This window comes from Rhipicephalus microplus, chromosome 1 (assembly GCF_043290135.1).
Source record: "Rhipicephalus microplus isolate Deutch F79 chromosome 1, USDA_Rmic, whole genome shotgun sequence".
Classification (NCBI taxonomy): Eukaryota; Metazoa; Arthropoda; class Arachnida; order Ixodida; family Ixodidae; genus Rhipicephalus; species Rhipicephalus microplus.
This window is the reverse complement of record NC_134700.1, coordinates 63277144-63293184: the sequence shown is the minus strand read 5'-3', so window position 1 is coordinate 63293184 and position 16041 is coordinate 63277144. Positions and strand designations below refer to the sequence as shown.

Here is a 16041-nt window from a genome sequence, read left to right as displayed (position 1 = left end):
CACAGACAGAGGAACCGCATTTGCTGCAGCTCTTTTGGACCATGTTTTGATGAGGAGCGTGGAACAACGCATCGTAAGACCACCGCATACCACCCGCAAACGAACGGGCTGACAGAGCGTCTAAACAAAACCATTGAAGACATGCTTTCGATGTACGTAGACGTCGAACACAAAAATTGGGATACAATCTTGCCTTACATAATGTTTGCATACAACACGGCTAAGCAAGAAACGACCTGCATGACACCTTTGAGCCTCGTTCATGGACGGGAAGTACGAACCATGTTAGGTGTAATGTTACCGCACGAAGGCGACGACATTGTCCCGGACGCCGACACGTTTATGGAACGCGCAGAGAAGCTAGGCAACTTGCACGTTTACGGATCAGCCAGCAGCAAGACTACGATGCAGGCCGCTACAATGCTCACCGCAGAACAGTCGTCTACCAAACTGGCGACAAAGTATGGGTTTGGACGCCCGTACGAAAACGAGGACTTTCCGAAAAACTCTCAAGAAGATATTTTGGACGGTACCTAGTTGTGCGACGACTGAGCGATTTCACTTACAAAGTTGTTCCCGACTGTTCGTATAGGACAAGGCGTCGCCAACACCATCCTGAACTCGTTCACGTAGTCCGCATCAAACCTTACGTCAGCGAGTGATTGCGTGATACTTTACTTTAGAAAAAAAACTGCATTACAGACTGCGCATTGGGGCGATGCTCTTTGAGAGAGAGGCAAATGACTCGTGTCTACATGTGGACGATAACGATGATGGGGCATTTAGTGGGCACGAGGTAGTGGGCCTCTAGCTTCTCTCGAGGCCGAAAAAGACGATCTTGTGGCTCAGCTGTTGAGGACACGCTGCTTTCGTCGTCCCAAGGTGTATCTGTGTTTTATTCGCATTGTACCGCGACAATATCGTCGCACACACTAACCGATTCGCGCAGTCGCACTAGCTATATGCAAGAATGAGCTCAGCTTTTGCGAACGATGGCGCGTCCGTCATCGTTGGTACTGGTAGCAGCAAGCGTAGTACCTTCAGCGATTCGCACACAGACCAAATCACAACTAATTTCAACGATGTTGTCCACAGCTGCTACTTCACGTTAGCTACAAGCTTCTGCTCGTGGAATAATTATAGCACGATAGTTCTTGTGATATAGCAATGTTACGTATCATTACATTATTTGTATTCACATATTTCTGCAGAAAACGACAGCCCCGCCACGGTGCTCTAGTGGCTAAGATACTTGGCTGCTAACCCGCAGGTCGCGGGATCGAGTCCCGGCTGTGACGGCTGCATATTCGATGGAGGGGAAAATGCCATAGACCCGTGTGCTTAGATTTGGGTGCGCATTAAAGAACCCCAGGTGGTTGAAATTTCCGAAGCCCTCCACTACGGCGTCTCTCATAATCATATGTTGGTTTTGGGACGTTAAACCCCACATATCATCATTGCAGAAAACGGCAGCTAAAGCGGCCGACTGGGCGCTCTATAAAAGTGTGGCCCTGTCTGTACCTTTTCTTTTTCGGTATCCAAGATGCAGCACAAGAACCTTGCTCTCGTCGGTGTTCTTACCGCCAATGTAGTGCTGTGAACAGCGGCGTGACGATGGCGACATGCGGAGGTCCTCTGTATTTACTGACGACACCCACTGCCTCCACAATTCAGGCTAGGACAGAACACGATGCAGCGCGAACATATCACACCAGCACTCATCGCGTGGCGTGCTGTGCTGCAGACACGATGTTACAGTGTACTTCTAGAACACTCATACAATGCCACCCAAATTGTTCCTCTTGCGCTGATTGTTCGTGTACCCGCACACGACACAGTGATAACCAGATGGCCTGGTCTTCGAATACGCACACTTTCTTGCCACGTTGGTAAATTTGTGTCGGAGAGAGGTGTCTATTACACATACTACAATCAAAAGTGTCATGTGTACAGGTATGACATGCACAGCCCAAAGTACGATGGCAACACTGAGATCATACCCTCAACCCCTGCAGCTCACAGGTTCAAGAGTGCTCCTGTGAAAAAATGTATACAGTGCGTTTCGCTGTGCAGGTGTTTTTTCTTTTTCTTTTTTTGTAACGTTTCCACCCGCCGATGCACGCTTCACACTCGAGTATCGATAAAAATGTTGTTAGGGCGTAGCCTGAAACGTGCCTTAGAATTATATCAAGCGCTTTTAGCAGTGCACAGGCAGTGTGCCATCAGTAGCTAATCACCTTTGGTAAGTGATCACATCACTCATTGTATGAGTGGTCCAGTTGCTTACATAACAACGTGCATAGCGGTGTTAACGTGTTAAGGGACAGTTTTAATTGGGCATCTGCAACAACCCCGTGAACGCATTCAACTGTCTGAAATGGCTGGCAGCCTGCTTCAACAAAGCTACTGCAGATGTCCTGCTAGCACTGTATAATTAGTACCTACGAAAACAGTACACTCACTGTTATCAGGCCCATGTTGTTGGTGTGCGCAGCTCCATGAACATTCCTTAATCCGAGCGTCACTTCAAGCACATAGCCATGCGTGACCACCACCGAAAATGCACATGTTCGCTCGAACTCAGAGACACCAAGACCCGTAACCAACATAAGGCATTTGAAAGACGGATGAGACTGAGAGAAGAGAGAGAGAGAAGGAGGAGGCGCTGGCAGTGGCGCCGCAGCTGTGGCCGAACTAGGCCGCACTGGTTGTGACATGCGACACCTCCCCTCTCCCCCAGCTGCCCTGGCCATTGCCAGGGCAACCCTAGATGTGGTAGTGGGGAACGCGCCAAGACGCTGCCGAAAGGCAAAGGTGTCATTTGTATTGAAATGCACTTTGCGAGAGTTCTACGGCTCCCTTTTAAATGGCAACTCTCTTTTCCTGCGTCTATCTTCCAAAAGGGGTCAAGTGAATACCCGAGGAGAATTAACGCATCAGAATCCTCTTGACTCTCTTTTTTCCAGAGTGAAGGGCAAAGTAAACCTATCAACGAGCACCAGAATTAGTTTAAACATGATGATACGACACAAACAGGTGAACCAAAACACCAATGTAGGGTGGCACCATCTTTGTCAATATTGGCACCTTGGTTGCCGCGTCCAGCTTCAAATTAAAAAAAAAAAGCTTGGCTCGAATAAAGATTAGTTATATTCATATGAAAAATGTTTGCTTTATTTGTAATACTTTCTTTCAAAGTATTCTAGTTATCTAATAAATAATGTTTCAGAACAAAGCAGGAAGGAGAGTGACATTAATATTGTTGAAGTAGTGGGAGCTCGGTTTGTTGGTTAGGTGAACGATAGCACTTTGGTGTTTCTCTAAACTTCCTTTTCAAAACAAAGCACCCTGTGAGCAATGCAAGAAGTTCTCGAAGCTGCCATGCAAAACAACAATTACCCTTTCGAACCACTTGATGAAGCATCTGAGCTTGTATGCCGCAGAACTGGCCAAGGATACTCAGAAAAGTATTGCGGAACACAGATATCGAAATATTCATTGAAAGCCTGAAATACATTTCTTGTTGACGTAACTTAATATTTTGGAGATAATATTGGAAAAATGTCACAAAAAGTATTCCGGAATACAGATATAGCTATACAATTATAGGAATATTTTCTTTTACGGGGAGGCCGATATTCCATGAAGACATTACTTAGTGCAACACATTGATGTAAACGAAGATGCAGAGCATTGAGCCGTGCAGTTTAATTTTCGTGTATTACTGTACACTCAGCACCATTATGGCATAAGAAAGGGGGAACTTACGAAGTACATTATGAGCAGTAATTACATAATTGCAGGTGTCAATCGCAAATATGAAGCGACTTACCACCCCAAATTATTAGGTGTGCTGCATTGGGCTTGAGTGACAGTGGTTTTCAGAGGCCGACAACGCTGCCTCTGTGAATCTGCCATCAGCGGCGTCACACACTTCATTACATGGGCCATTCTGTGCTTGGGGGGTTAGGGGGGAACCATCACGGCCCTACTTATGCCGCTGACCAGCAGCGTACCTTTGGTTGTCCTGGCACAAAAATAGAAAATTAAACTTTATTCTCTCCTTCAAAGTTCTGAAAACATGCCTGGACTAATTTCTCACAAAATAAAAATGTAACGAGATAGTCGTACCCTGCACAGTTTCGAGATAAAACCAATACATTGTGCAAAGATTTGCTATCGAGATAAAAATACATTTTTCAAATGTATCTCGATACGAAAGTACAGGTACTTGAAATTATATCTGAAATACTGTCGCGATACTGCTTAGGTCTGGTTGGCTTACAAAGAAGAAAGTGCAGCATGTGAAAAACAAAAGGAGGCTGCTGGAAAATTTATGCAACAGCCATCAGTTTCATCTCGTTTTTGACCGACAATGAAATCAACTACAGTCGCCGACCGATTTTTCGGACCTGGCGGGGACCGAAAAAAAGTACGAAAAATCGAACAGTCCGAAAAATTCGTTTTTGCCAAAAATCTGAAGTTTATTGCATAAGGCAGGTTTAAAAAAAGTCCTTGATGCTGCCTTGCCTCAAACTACGCTTGGAGGCAATTTGGTTTGCCCGTATTTGCGCCAAGGGGACATCGTCGCTGTAAACGCTCGACAAAATTGTCACCGCGTTGGCGATCTCCGACGGCTGCGGGCGGTCGTCGTTGTCATCCGACGACAACGACGACCGCCATCCGGCGTCGACCGTCATCCAGCGACATCTAGCTGCGAACGTCCACTCTCTATTAGCTTGATTGTGGCAGCTTTCTTCTCCATCGTCAGGGTCGTATACTTCCCACGCTTCTTCACACCACCTGGCTCCCGCGATGGCACAGATAGCGGAGCCATGGCACCGAGAACACAAAATTCAATGCCGCAGATAGCCGCTGCGAAGCACACAACGTCTCGACGCTACGCGACACAACACGTGCAGAATGGCGACTGAAAAAAGCTGCAACGACAATAAAAGAATCCTTCTTTCGCCTCCTCCCCGTGCGATGTGATGACGATAGTGCTGACTGAAGACGAAAAAACGGCATCCATCACCGCGTCTTTTAAAAAGCAAACACGGCCTCCGAAACTTAAAACATGGCGTGCGCATTCCAATCTCGGAGGCAGGAAAAGCATCTGAAGACTAAGCTTAGCCAAGCCGACGAAAAATCCAACATGGCGGCGTTCACAATGGCTTGGGGCGTGGCACAAAACGAGCGATTTAGTCCGAAAAATCGAACTTTCAGGGGCAAATTCGCCCGAAAAATCGGTCGAAACAATGCATTAGCTCTATGGGGTCCCTGACGGTGCATTTATGAAGTCCGAAATATCCAACAAGTCCAAATTTTTGGAGTCCGGAAAATAGGTCGGCGACTGTACACCAGGGCGAGACAGTTGACTTGGAACATTGCGACCTTCACTGCGAGAGCAGCTTGTATCTACAGTGTAGCCAAGAAAAATGGCTTTGTTGAGATGATGACGTGCACTGTTCCTTAGACAATGGCAGCTGGAACTCACACACTTGCTTCTCAGAGCTGTGACATGCCACATTACAGGCTAAGCAGTTTGCGCAGCATACCTACTCTCTGGCATATGACACCTGTACCGCTGAAACCATTTGCTACTTCCTGCAGAGTGTGGTCAAGGATTGGCAACTCCTATAAGTTTTTTCAACCTAAATAGTCACTAGCAATACCAGATGCTTTGGTGCTGCTATGGAACATTCTCAGTGCACAGGGTGCAATGTTTTATCTATACATTAAAACTTTGTATTGCAGCAAAGAAGTCGCTATGAATGACAAGGGTCTCGTTCTGGCAGACTGGGTTTCTTGAGGTAGTTTGTAAGCATACCTGCCAAGTCTCCTCAATTTCGACCGTGTCTTACCTTTTTGTGGTTGTCATGAAATTTCCCGGAAATTGAAATTTCTGTGCTTGATCTGGCCGTATTAACAAAAATGCAGGTCAATTCGCTGTAGGCTTTTTGTCAACCCACCGCGTTTTATTATAAACGAATTTGAGAGGCATTCATCTAAACGTACAGTAGAATCTCAGTTATGCGAAGCTGCGGCATATACCGATTCGTCAAATTTCCCAGACAAATTCCACTGTGTTCATTAGGCCAAAATTTGAATGTTCTTAACACTTTTCCTAATTGCGGCCCGAGTGACATGAAATTTATTACTGAAACCGTCGAATGAAGGCTGAGAGCAGCATCCTCGAAGCTTCAGAAATATGCGTGCGACCAGCATGCGCACTGTCTTGTACAGTGCGTGTGGTTGGCATTGCTACAACCGCTGTGGATAAAACCGCAGTTGTTCATGGCACGATCATGTATCACGACGACATTACTGATAGAACTTTGAAAGGGTGTGCTCGTCCAGCGCTCGATCAGACAAAGCAATGCAGCTTTCTGCAAACTCTGTAGACAAAACCCCGACACATGCGATCATAGATAGCATAAAACGACGTAGTTTAGAAGGCATGTGCGAGCCAGCACGTGTGGATTGAAAACAGAACTACTGTTTGCCGCAACCGCCGCACACAAAACAGTGGTCGCGGCGACGCGATAGGGATCTACGAGCTCGGAGGACATGCGGCTAACTCAGCAGTCTATTCAAGGCAGTAAAGACATTTAAAAAAAAAAAAAAGGCTGGAAGCGTTTTGGTGTTCCTGTAAAAATAATTTAATAGAGAGCTTTGACCCCCGCTTTTGCGGCAGCAAGCTGCGCCGTCCCGTTCGTTCACCTTTGTTCCAGGAAGACATAGGCGAGTTGTTTTGATGTAAATAAATTTTGGTAGTTGTTTTGATGGCGCAAAATTTCAGGATTATTTGTGCGCTCCCCCCTTGAGACTCTCACCTTAGTGGGAGACCATACGCTCGTGTGTTCAGCCACTCCAAGCCATTATAAGACCGCAACACCGATGTTTGCACTTGCGATTGAAACCCCTCTTCCCCCTCTTGTTTGTCGCGATGTTTTTTGTTTTATTTTGGCACCAAAAAAATGGGGGCGATTAATTTGGCACCTCCTCCCTTGCAAAAATCACGTAGATTCAGAATCTGGACTCGGAATATATACCCCATAATATGGAGGGGACTGCCACTTTATCTCAGTTGATAAAGCACCTAATTAGAAGGCTGCAGGTTTGGTGCCTGCCTGCGGCAAGTTACCTTTTGGACACTTCACTTTTGTGGCGTTACATTGTAATTGCTACCAACAACACTCCCTATAGTTTCCTTGACTTTATTTTTTGTTTGTTGCTAATTAATGTTGGGCTTAACAAAGTGAAATGAGCCCTCTAATTCTCTTTCTTTTGTTGCTCTACAGATTGTGCTTTGCACTCACATGATGGCCAGTTTCCTTGATAGAGGTTTAATTAAAGCTGCTTTTGCATGTACTAGTATTGTGGTACAGTTATTAGGGGAAACTACAGTGCAGTAATTGTGTACTGCAAGCCTCTCTATGCAAACGGGAAAAGGGAATGTCACTAGAGCCAATATTTCGACAACTCTTTAGCGTTACGTCAGCACATTATTAATTTTCATCCTCCTGTGAACTTCTGCGATGTTTGCAATTCAGTGCTTACTGAATGGTTCACTCTTTCCTGTTTTCAGGTGTACCACTTGCTAGGATGGGAGCACTGTAGTCGACATCTGGAACGCAGCTTGCTTGTCCGCTACCCATCATCCTACAGACTCTTCTGAACTTTCTCGTCCCTTTTTCTGTTGTCCTGTGGCACATTCAAGTGAATTAAAAATGATGAAACAAAACTAGTTAGCTAAACATTGAAAGGGATGTCACTGCTATGCCATTAGGAGGTACTTGCTAGGTGCCTCCTTCACCTTGAGTTGGGCACTATATTATGATCTTCAATGCAGGATAAACCACAGAAAGGCCGCGACCCTATTGTGGCCAAGAGTTTCGCACAAAGAAAGTACATGTATATTTGGGATATCCATCATTGTATGGTCAGTGGTCTTTACTGCCACTGCAGCTTAATCCGGATATAACAAAATTGACAAATTCCCTAAAAAGTTCGTTATATGCAGGTTCCGTATGAAAAATTGAAAAATAAATGCACGAATTAAACAAAAGGGGAACTTGAAGCAGAGCTAACCCATACCGTTATTTGGCAATAAAAACTGCGTTATTATTGCGATGGCAATCGTACGGACTCTCTGAGCGGGTTTTTGCTCTCGCCCTTATGTTCCGTAAAATTAACAAGTTTAAATAATGCGTCCCTGCACATCGTAATGTTTATGAGCGGGTAAAAGCGTGCGAACGCTGCTGAAAAATGAGCCTGCCCATCTCTATCGCCTGGAGGGCATACACGCGATAACATCCTCCCGTGTGTTAGAACTGCCGGCAATTGCTGAAACACAAAGGAAAGCACACGTATTGAATGAGCATAAAAAAAAACGTAAAGCAAGGGGGAGGTCGCTCGAGCAGCAACGATGAACTTTCATTTTAAAGGTGTGGTCACGATCGCTGGCGCCCGCGCTATCTTGGCATGTATCATTGCGCTTTCAATGTTAATAGACTGTGTGGAAAGAGCACTTCTCCTTTAGCAGCCATATTTGCTCACACCAGCACTTTGTAGCAGTAGCGCAATGTCGATCCAAAAGAATTGGTTGCCAGCCTTACTTCGTATAACATAATAATTTGTTGCTGTTGCAATCATTGCATTGTATTCAACGCGCTGTAGTAATGTTTCCACAGTTAATCGGCTAATGGCAAAAGCTACGGTCTCACGAACTGGCGGCGCAAGACGGAAGCGCGTGTGGAGTTGATCTCCGAAGATCCGTCGTCGTCACCGACATCTTGGAGAGTTTCCATCAGCGTTTGATTTGACATCCTTTCAGTATTGACTGACGACATGGTTTTCTGTTTTTAAGAAAGAAAAAAAAAAGGGAAGCTGAACGTCGTCGGGGCTACACCATGTGTGCGCAGAAAAACCATACACGAATGCACGGCGCCGAAAATGACACGGATACTGTGGAAAACTATTCGGTTAAGCACCCTCCATATTGCGGCCCCACATATACTGACTTGAAGCGTGGCACTTCTAATGCCAAAGTAGTTTTCTTTCTTTAGATGCGAAGCAGCTTTTTGACTAGCTTGTGTAACCCTGTGCCTGCGCACAAGAGCAGTGCCAAGTAGGCCACGCCTTCCCTCACAGTGCGCGTGCGTAACATCACTGTTTTCCTAGCATATCGTCGCATATCATCTCTCTCGCTTCACCCTGCCTTGCCGCGGTGGTCTAGTGGCTAAGGTACTCGGCTGCTGACCCGCAGGTCGCGGGTTCAAATCCCGGCTGCGGCGGCTGCATTTCCGATGGAGGCGGAAATGTTGTAGGCCCGTGTGCTCAGATTTGGGTGCACGTTAAAGAACCCCAGGTGGTTGAAATTTCCGGAGCCCTCCACTATGGCATCTCTCATAATAATTGGTGGTTTTGGGATATTAAACCCCAGGTATCAATCAAAGAAGAAGAGACCGAATGTGCCTTGAAATAAGCGAGTTTTTAAATGTGTTGGTACACGCGAGTGACGCAGAAACGAAGCGTGTTGCTGAGAGCTAAGTTTATTGTTCTTTCAGCGCAACTACTCATGTACCAGATCCCTTTACCCCTTCGCGTCTTTGTTGCCAGTGCAGAGGGAGGAAAAGAATGTCGCTCTGGATGGATGTATCCGGCTGTGCCTCCTAGGTCGGTTGGCGGCTCACGCCACCTAGCCATAAAGCTAAGTATTATCACTGTGTGTTGAAGGATTGAATTTCACTTGCACCTTCATTGTAGCCACCAATCAGTTAACCTCCTCCTGGTTATTTCTACTCGTTCAAAGTCTATTTTGCCTTCACTGTCCCTAAACCGCAATGATTTGAAAAATTGCGTGCCATTATCTTGGACTATAGGGTGAAACCCTCTTCAGAACATTATCAAATGTTCAGCTGTTTCCTCCCTTCTCCACACGCACTACATAACGTGTCTGTGCATTTGTATTTGCCTCTGTACGTCTTGGTTCGCAATACTCCCTTTCTGGCCGCGAACAGCATAGAACTTCCCGAGAATTATCGTAAATCTTTTTTTTTTTGCAATTTCCTGCTTGAAAGTTCGGTAGGTCTCCAGTGATGATTTGGTAAGCATTCCGATCTTCCGCGTGTCCCTCTCTGATTCCTTCACCTTCTTCTTGACTGATGTTTCCTTTAGGCTTGGTATTCTGCTATTGTCTGAATACTTGTTTGACAATTTTCGAGTTCACTTCCTCCAATTTAGTATCAACATTCTTCATGTACAACTAGTTGAAAACTCTCCTAGCCTAACGCTCCTCTCCGATTTTTCTCAATCGCTTCTCAAATTCTGTGTTGCTGCTAGCTTCCCTGCACTCGTACGATGTCCATCCCATGTCACCCTGTACACCCTGATTTGGGTGTTCCCGTGCGCTCCCAAAGCAAGTCTACCTATGGCACGTTGTTTAATTTCCAATCTTCCTTGAACCTCTGATCTCATGCACAAGACCGCATTACCAAATGTCAAACCCGGGATCATGGCACCTTACCAAATGCCTCTCACAACATCATACCTATTGTAGTTCCACGGTGCTCTATATTTCATTACAGCTGCATTCCTGTTACCCTTGGTCATTAAGTATCTTTCATGCTCCCTTAGGGACTCAGCCCATTATTTATCGATACGATCAAATATTTGTATTTATCCACTATTTCTAGAGTGACTTCTTGTATTCTATGCTCACTGCCTTTGTTATCTATAAATATCATGATTGCTGATTTTTTCTCTACTGAACTTCAAATTTAACCTATCTCCCTCATTACTGCAGATGTCTATCGATTCCTGTAGATCTTTATTGTCTGCTATTAATGCTATATTATCTGCATACATCAAAGCTGGCAATCACTGTTCAACGTGCTTGGCAAAAGAGAGGCTGAAGCAGAGTCGACTCGCTTCTAATTTAGCTTATAGTCCCTGTAGGTACAGCATAAATAACAAAGGTGACAAGGGACATCCCTGTTGAAGCTTGCGTTGTATTTCTATAGGTTCGAATACCTGTTCTCATTTTATAACTACCTTGCTACTTTTATGGATATCCTTTAGAAGATTAGTTATTCCATCTTCCACATCTAGTCTGTCCAGTATTCCCCACATGTCTTCTCGGATCACTCTATCGTAAGCTCCCTTGATATCTAGAAATGCCAGCCACAGGGGCCTGTGTTCTTCTTCTGCTATTTCGATACACTGCATCAATGACAACAGATTGTTCTCCAACCACCTTCGTTTACGGAATCCATTTTGTAGTTCTCTGAGCACCTCCTCACTCTCCACCCATGTCTGTAGTCTTTCCTTTACTATGTGCATCACCAGCCTGTAAACTGCTGATGTCACTGTTATAGGATGGTAGGGGTTTATATCAGCTTTGTCCCCATTTTTTTTTATAGATCATGGTCATCCTGTTTTGTGTCCACCCATTGGGGGCTTCACCATCCATTATTTCTTTGCTCGCTTCCTCTCTTAATGTTCGCTTAGAGTTTGGTCCTAGTTTCTTTATTAGCATAAATGGGATGCCGCCAGGGCCTGTTGATCTGCTATCAAGAACCTTTCTCCCTCCCCTTTCCCACTCTCATTGTCCCTGTGGAGCGACTGCGCTAATTGGTCCATCCTCAACTGGTACAATGGATGCAGCGCTTTCTTGGTGTTTAAATTTTTCTGTCATCATTTTTATATATTTTGTGATGTGCCGTTGTGGCCGTCAGATATACTAGGTTCCTAGGCGGCCCAAGACGGACGTCCACACTCTTTCAAGATCAGAAAGGAACTGCCCGACCCCCTTTTTTATTTGGAGTTCCTCGAGCCCCAGCAAGCTCGGCGCCGATCTACTTCGTTTTCCTCACGCAAAGGCGCGAGACACGCGCTGAGTGTCGTCTCCTATCGCTTATCACATGCGCGGGTTTGAAAAATAGTCGTCCCGACTTCATACACAAAACAAGACAGGCATAACTAGTTTAAACAGTCCTATCTGTAACTATTTACAAAAGTCAACAAAACATTTTCTATCTACTTTCAGGCACAAAAACTATATACAAGCACCAACAACTATTTACACTGCACGGCACCCATGTACACCTTAGTCTGAAGCATTGGGTTGCTCCAGGTGAGCAATGGGGCTCAGATATCATCCTAATTTTTCAATGTGCACAATGTCACAGCCCATGTTGTCCGTGAGTTCGATCTCGTAGTTCACGGGAGACAGTTTGTGCACTATCTTGTCAGGACTGATGTACAATGTAGTTGTTTTCACACCAGACATTGGAGCCTTGAAGAGCACCAGTTGTCCTCTTTTAAACACAACGTCCTTGGGATGCTTGTCAAAGTGCCGCTTCTGTTTTTCTTGAGCCAGTCAGATGTGCGTGGCTGCGAGCTCCTTGGATTTTTTCAGTCGTTCACGCACTATTGTGAAATAGTTTCTTTTTTGAGCTCTTCCAATCTTCCAAGCCGCTGAGAGCTTGAAGAGCTCAAAGAAGAATCAAACTCTCGGGGGCTGTATACAACATCTAATGGTAGCACTGGATCCCTACCGTAGACCAGGAAGAAGGGATTTTGGCGAACCGTGTCGTGGTGCCCGGTGTTGTAACAGAATACAATATAAGAGAAAACATAGGCCCATTTTTCTCCCCCAGCGGTAGTCATGGCAATCATCTGATTGTCTTATTGGCTCTTTCGCACAAGCCGTTTGCTGCAGGGTAATATGTGGTAATGGCAGCATGTCTGATGCCCCGATGTTTGAAGTATGCTTCAGCAGAGCACACCATCATTTGAGTCCGGCGGTCTGTGATTATTGTGGCTGGGCATCCATGCTTCAAGATGATCCGTCGTTCAACAAACTTCTGGACGGTTGTGGCCTCTATGTTCCGGAGTGGTTTTGTCTCCACAAACTTTGTGAGGTAATCAATGGCTATGGTAATGTACTTGTAACCTATCAAGTTTTGAAGGGCCCTATTATGTCCATCCCAACTGTGTGAAATGGGCTGTGGACTTCTATTGGCTGTAGTAGACCGTAAGGCATCGATCTCGACATCTTCATCCTGTGACAAAGGTCACAGTGACGCACGTACGGTCTGACATCTGCATAGCATACCTCTACCGGATTGGCCGGGACACTCCCGAATTTGGACCGTTTTTTCTGGTTGTACGGTTGTCATAAAAATATCCCGGAAATCGAAATTTTTGTGCCTGATCTGGACGCATTGCCAAAGAAGCAGCTAAATCCGCTCTAGGCCTTTTGAACCTACCCTATTTTATTATGAGTTTAAGAGGCGTTCATCTAAACGTACAGTATAATCTCCGTGATTGCGAAACCGCGGCGGATACGGATTTCTAAATTCCCCAGCCAAATTTTACTATGTTCAATTGGGCCTCAATTCGAATGTTCCGAACACATTTCCTAATCGCGGTGGGTGATACGAACTCTAGTACGGAAACCGTCGAACGAAGGCCGAGAGCAGTGTACTCTAAACTTCGGAAGTACGCGTGCGACCGGCGCACTACAGTGCGAGTGATTTTCGTTGGGCGAAAGTTTGGCAGAGACTGCTGCGCCGCGCGGCGCACGAGCCACCCCCACACAGAAACTGCTGCTGCGCCGCACGGAAGCCACGCCATGCATTTTCTGGTTAGGCGCTTTGTTTGAATCTAGCGGTACGTCTAGACGTTACGCTAAAAGCCGTTAAAGTTACGTCCAAACGTAAAAATAAACAAAAAATGTTAGTTAGGTCCAGCGTGACAACAATACGAAACCGGCTTGTTTGCTCTGTGAAATATATCGGCAGCTGTGGCGTAGTTTGTTAGAGCAGCACATTAAAAGCTGGTGCGGGCGGTGGTTCAAGTCCCATTGCAGTCATCACGGAGGAAGGAAAAGGTAAGGAGAGGCCCTGACGTCACTCGTTGTGAAGCCGCGATGAAGCCGGAAGTCGGCCATATTGAGTAGGCAAATTCTCCTCTCTTGTTTACATATGAATGCGAAGCAGAAGGCGCGACTCCCTCTCCGGCTCGGAAAGCACGTGGGCTGCGCAGCGCGTGTGTCGTGACGATCCGAAACTAATGGAACTGGGCTCATCACTCAGAGCCAGCGGGACACCTTCAGTGAAATCGCTTCGTCCGAGTAATAACAAAGAGTAACAGCTCACTGACAACGAAGCAGCTATGAAAGAACGCACGCTAGATGCACTGACAACGGCGAGTGCTTTCACGTCATTAATTCAGCAACTGTACAGACAACACGATCGGTCGTGCGCCTTCTACGGTTGCATTCCGCTACGCGATTGACGCAGCGTCCTGCCACTGGGTCCGTGTTCCGCGTGAAACACCTGCGTCAGCATTCTGCGACCGTGGTGACTTTGAGCACGGTGCTAGTGACAGTTGAACGTGGTTGCTGTTACGTTAAGATTACATGAAATGCTGGTGGAGAGTGTACCAAGCGGAACAGAAAAGGTGTTTTAATACGCACATGCAAGTTGTTACTGTACACACACAACACGAAACTACGTATGTGCACATGGTCCTCGCGGCGTCTTGCTGGGCTCAACAGCGTCGTCCGTTGTCACAAGCAGGAGCACTGCTCAACCGTCCCTGACCTGCAAGGCGTTCGTCGTCATTCAGCTTCGTCATGGTGCCCAACGCCATTTCGCTGAACACTAACTGCTTCATCCGCGTCATCCGCCGCACGACACATGGATGTGCACTTGTTCTACGCACTGTTGAAACCCCGTGATGGACAAAGAGATTTGTAAACGTTGCTAAGAGTAATGTAACAGCCAGATGAACTCTGCGTAGCCAATAACGCGGCGCAGAGCACAGATATTGTCCGCCATGGCTCGGCACGAGACCTGGGGAGGCACACATTCCGTCGCCAGCCGCGGCCGCTCACTGCTAGACCAGCCTCACTGCGCAACACGTAACCATAACAACGCCGCCATTGTGCCTACTGAATATGGCCGCCATGATGTCATTTCCGCCACATTTTTTACGCCCTGCGCCGGCTGGGCATGCCCTCTCCTTACCTTTTTCCTTCCTCCGTGGCAGTCATAGTTACTTTTTTTTTTGTTCACGCGTGTATTGTTTTAACATTTGCGCTTCCTCGTAGCCTGACTTGCTGCTGCTGGTGGTCTCGTTCACAGACCCTTTAATATTGGACCTTTGATGACTCTCGCAGGATGGACTATATTTCTTATGATAAAGTGTTTTGCGAATTACTGCTGTTAATCGGCGTGACGCAAAAAGACACGAAAAACGCAAATGCAGCTGGCTGCATTGGTTTCTTCGACACAGTTGTCGGGAATGTTGATTTCCACGGTTTATCCAAGTTTTGATGACATAAAGGTGCACTGCAACGTAGTCTCGGGGCAACTTTTTTTTATCAGTGTACCATCACCTGACGAGGTAACCGGCAGGCCGCTTCAAAATAGTGACGTGCCACCGCAATGTTCTAGGCGATCAACACTTGATAAACGATGCCCAAGAGCAAGTGCCGACGGCGTTAGCCCATCTAACTACAAAACAGCTTGTCTGCTCGGGAGCATTAACGTAGCAACGGATAAGAACGGCCGTACGTGTTCGCACTTGACAAAACAGCCGGCAATGCAGTAGATCTGGCCTTCGGAGATCGCGGGCTTTGTAAGAACACTACAACAAAGTTGTTTCCATCCATCGTATGAACACTTCACCGACGCACTAGAGTTTCATGCGTGTGCGTCCGGTCAGTCACACGTGAACTGTGCGAAAGCATTTATTTCATCTTCGACCTTGCCCTTCGCGACAAGCAAAACTCGGCAGCAAGAACACTTTCACCTTTGACAGCACCACCCTTGGCATTGCAATCTAGAAAATGCAGTACGTCCAACAACGATAATACGCACTTCACACTGAGAAACTTTATGGCGCACACAATCAGATGAAGCTGCGGTGCGGTGGACAGCCGCGCTAGCACCAACCACCAGGTTCAACTGGGCATCGAGCAATCGCATGAAGCAGCGACGGCACAGGGCCTCCGGTCCTCTTTGG

General features: G+C 46.3%; 1 protein-coding gene across 1 annotated transcript in view; it reads left to right on the top strand.

Annotated features, from left to right (window-relative positions):
• The window catches only part of TppII (Tripeptidyl-peptidase II), a 236372-nt gene extending 228622 nt beyond the window's left edge, over positions 1-7750 (top strand). The window contains exon 29 of the mRNA XM_075873097.1: positions 7592-7750. Within this exon, the coding sequence (XP_075729212.1) occupies positions 7592-7681 (90 nt within the window). The 3' untranslated portion in view covers positions 7682-7750. The remainder of the gene's footprint in view (positions 1-7591) is intronic.
• Positions 7751-16041: the final 8291 nt, after the last annotated feature.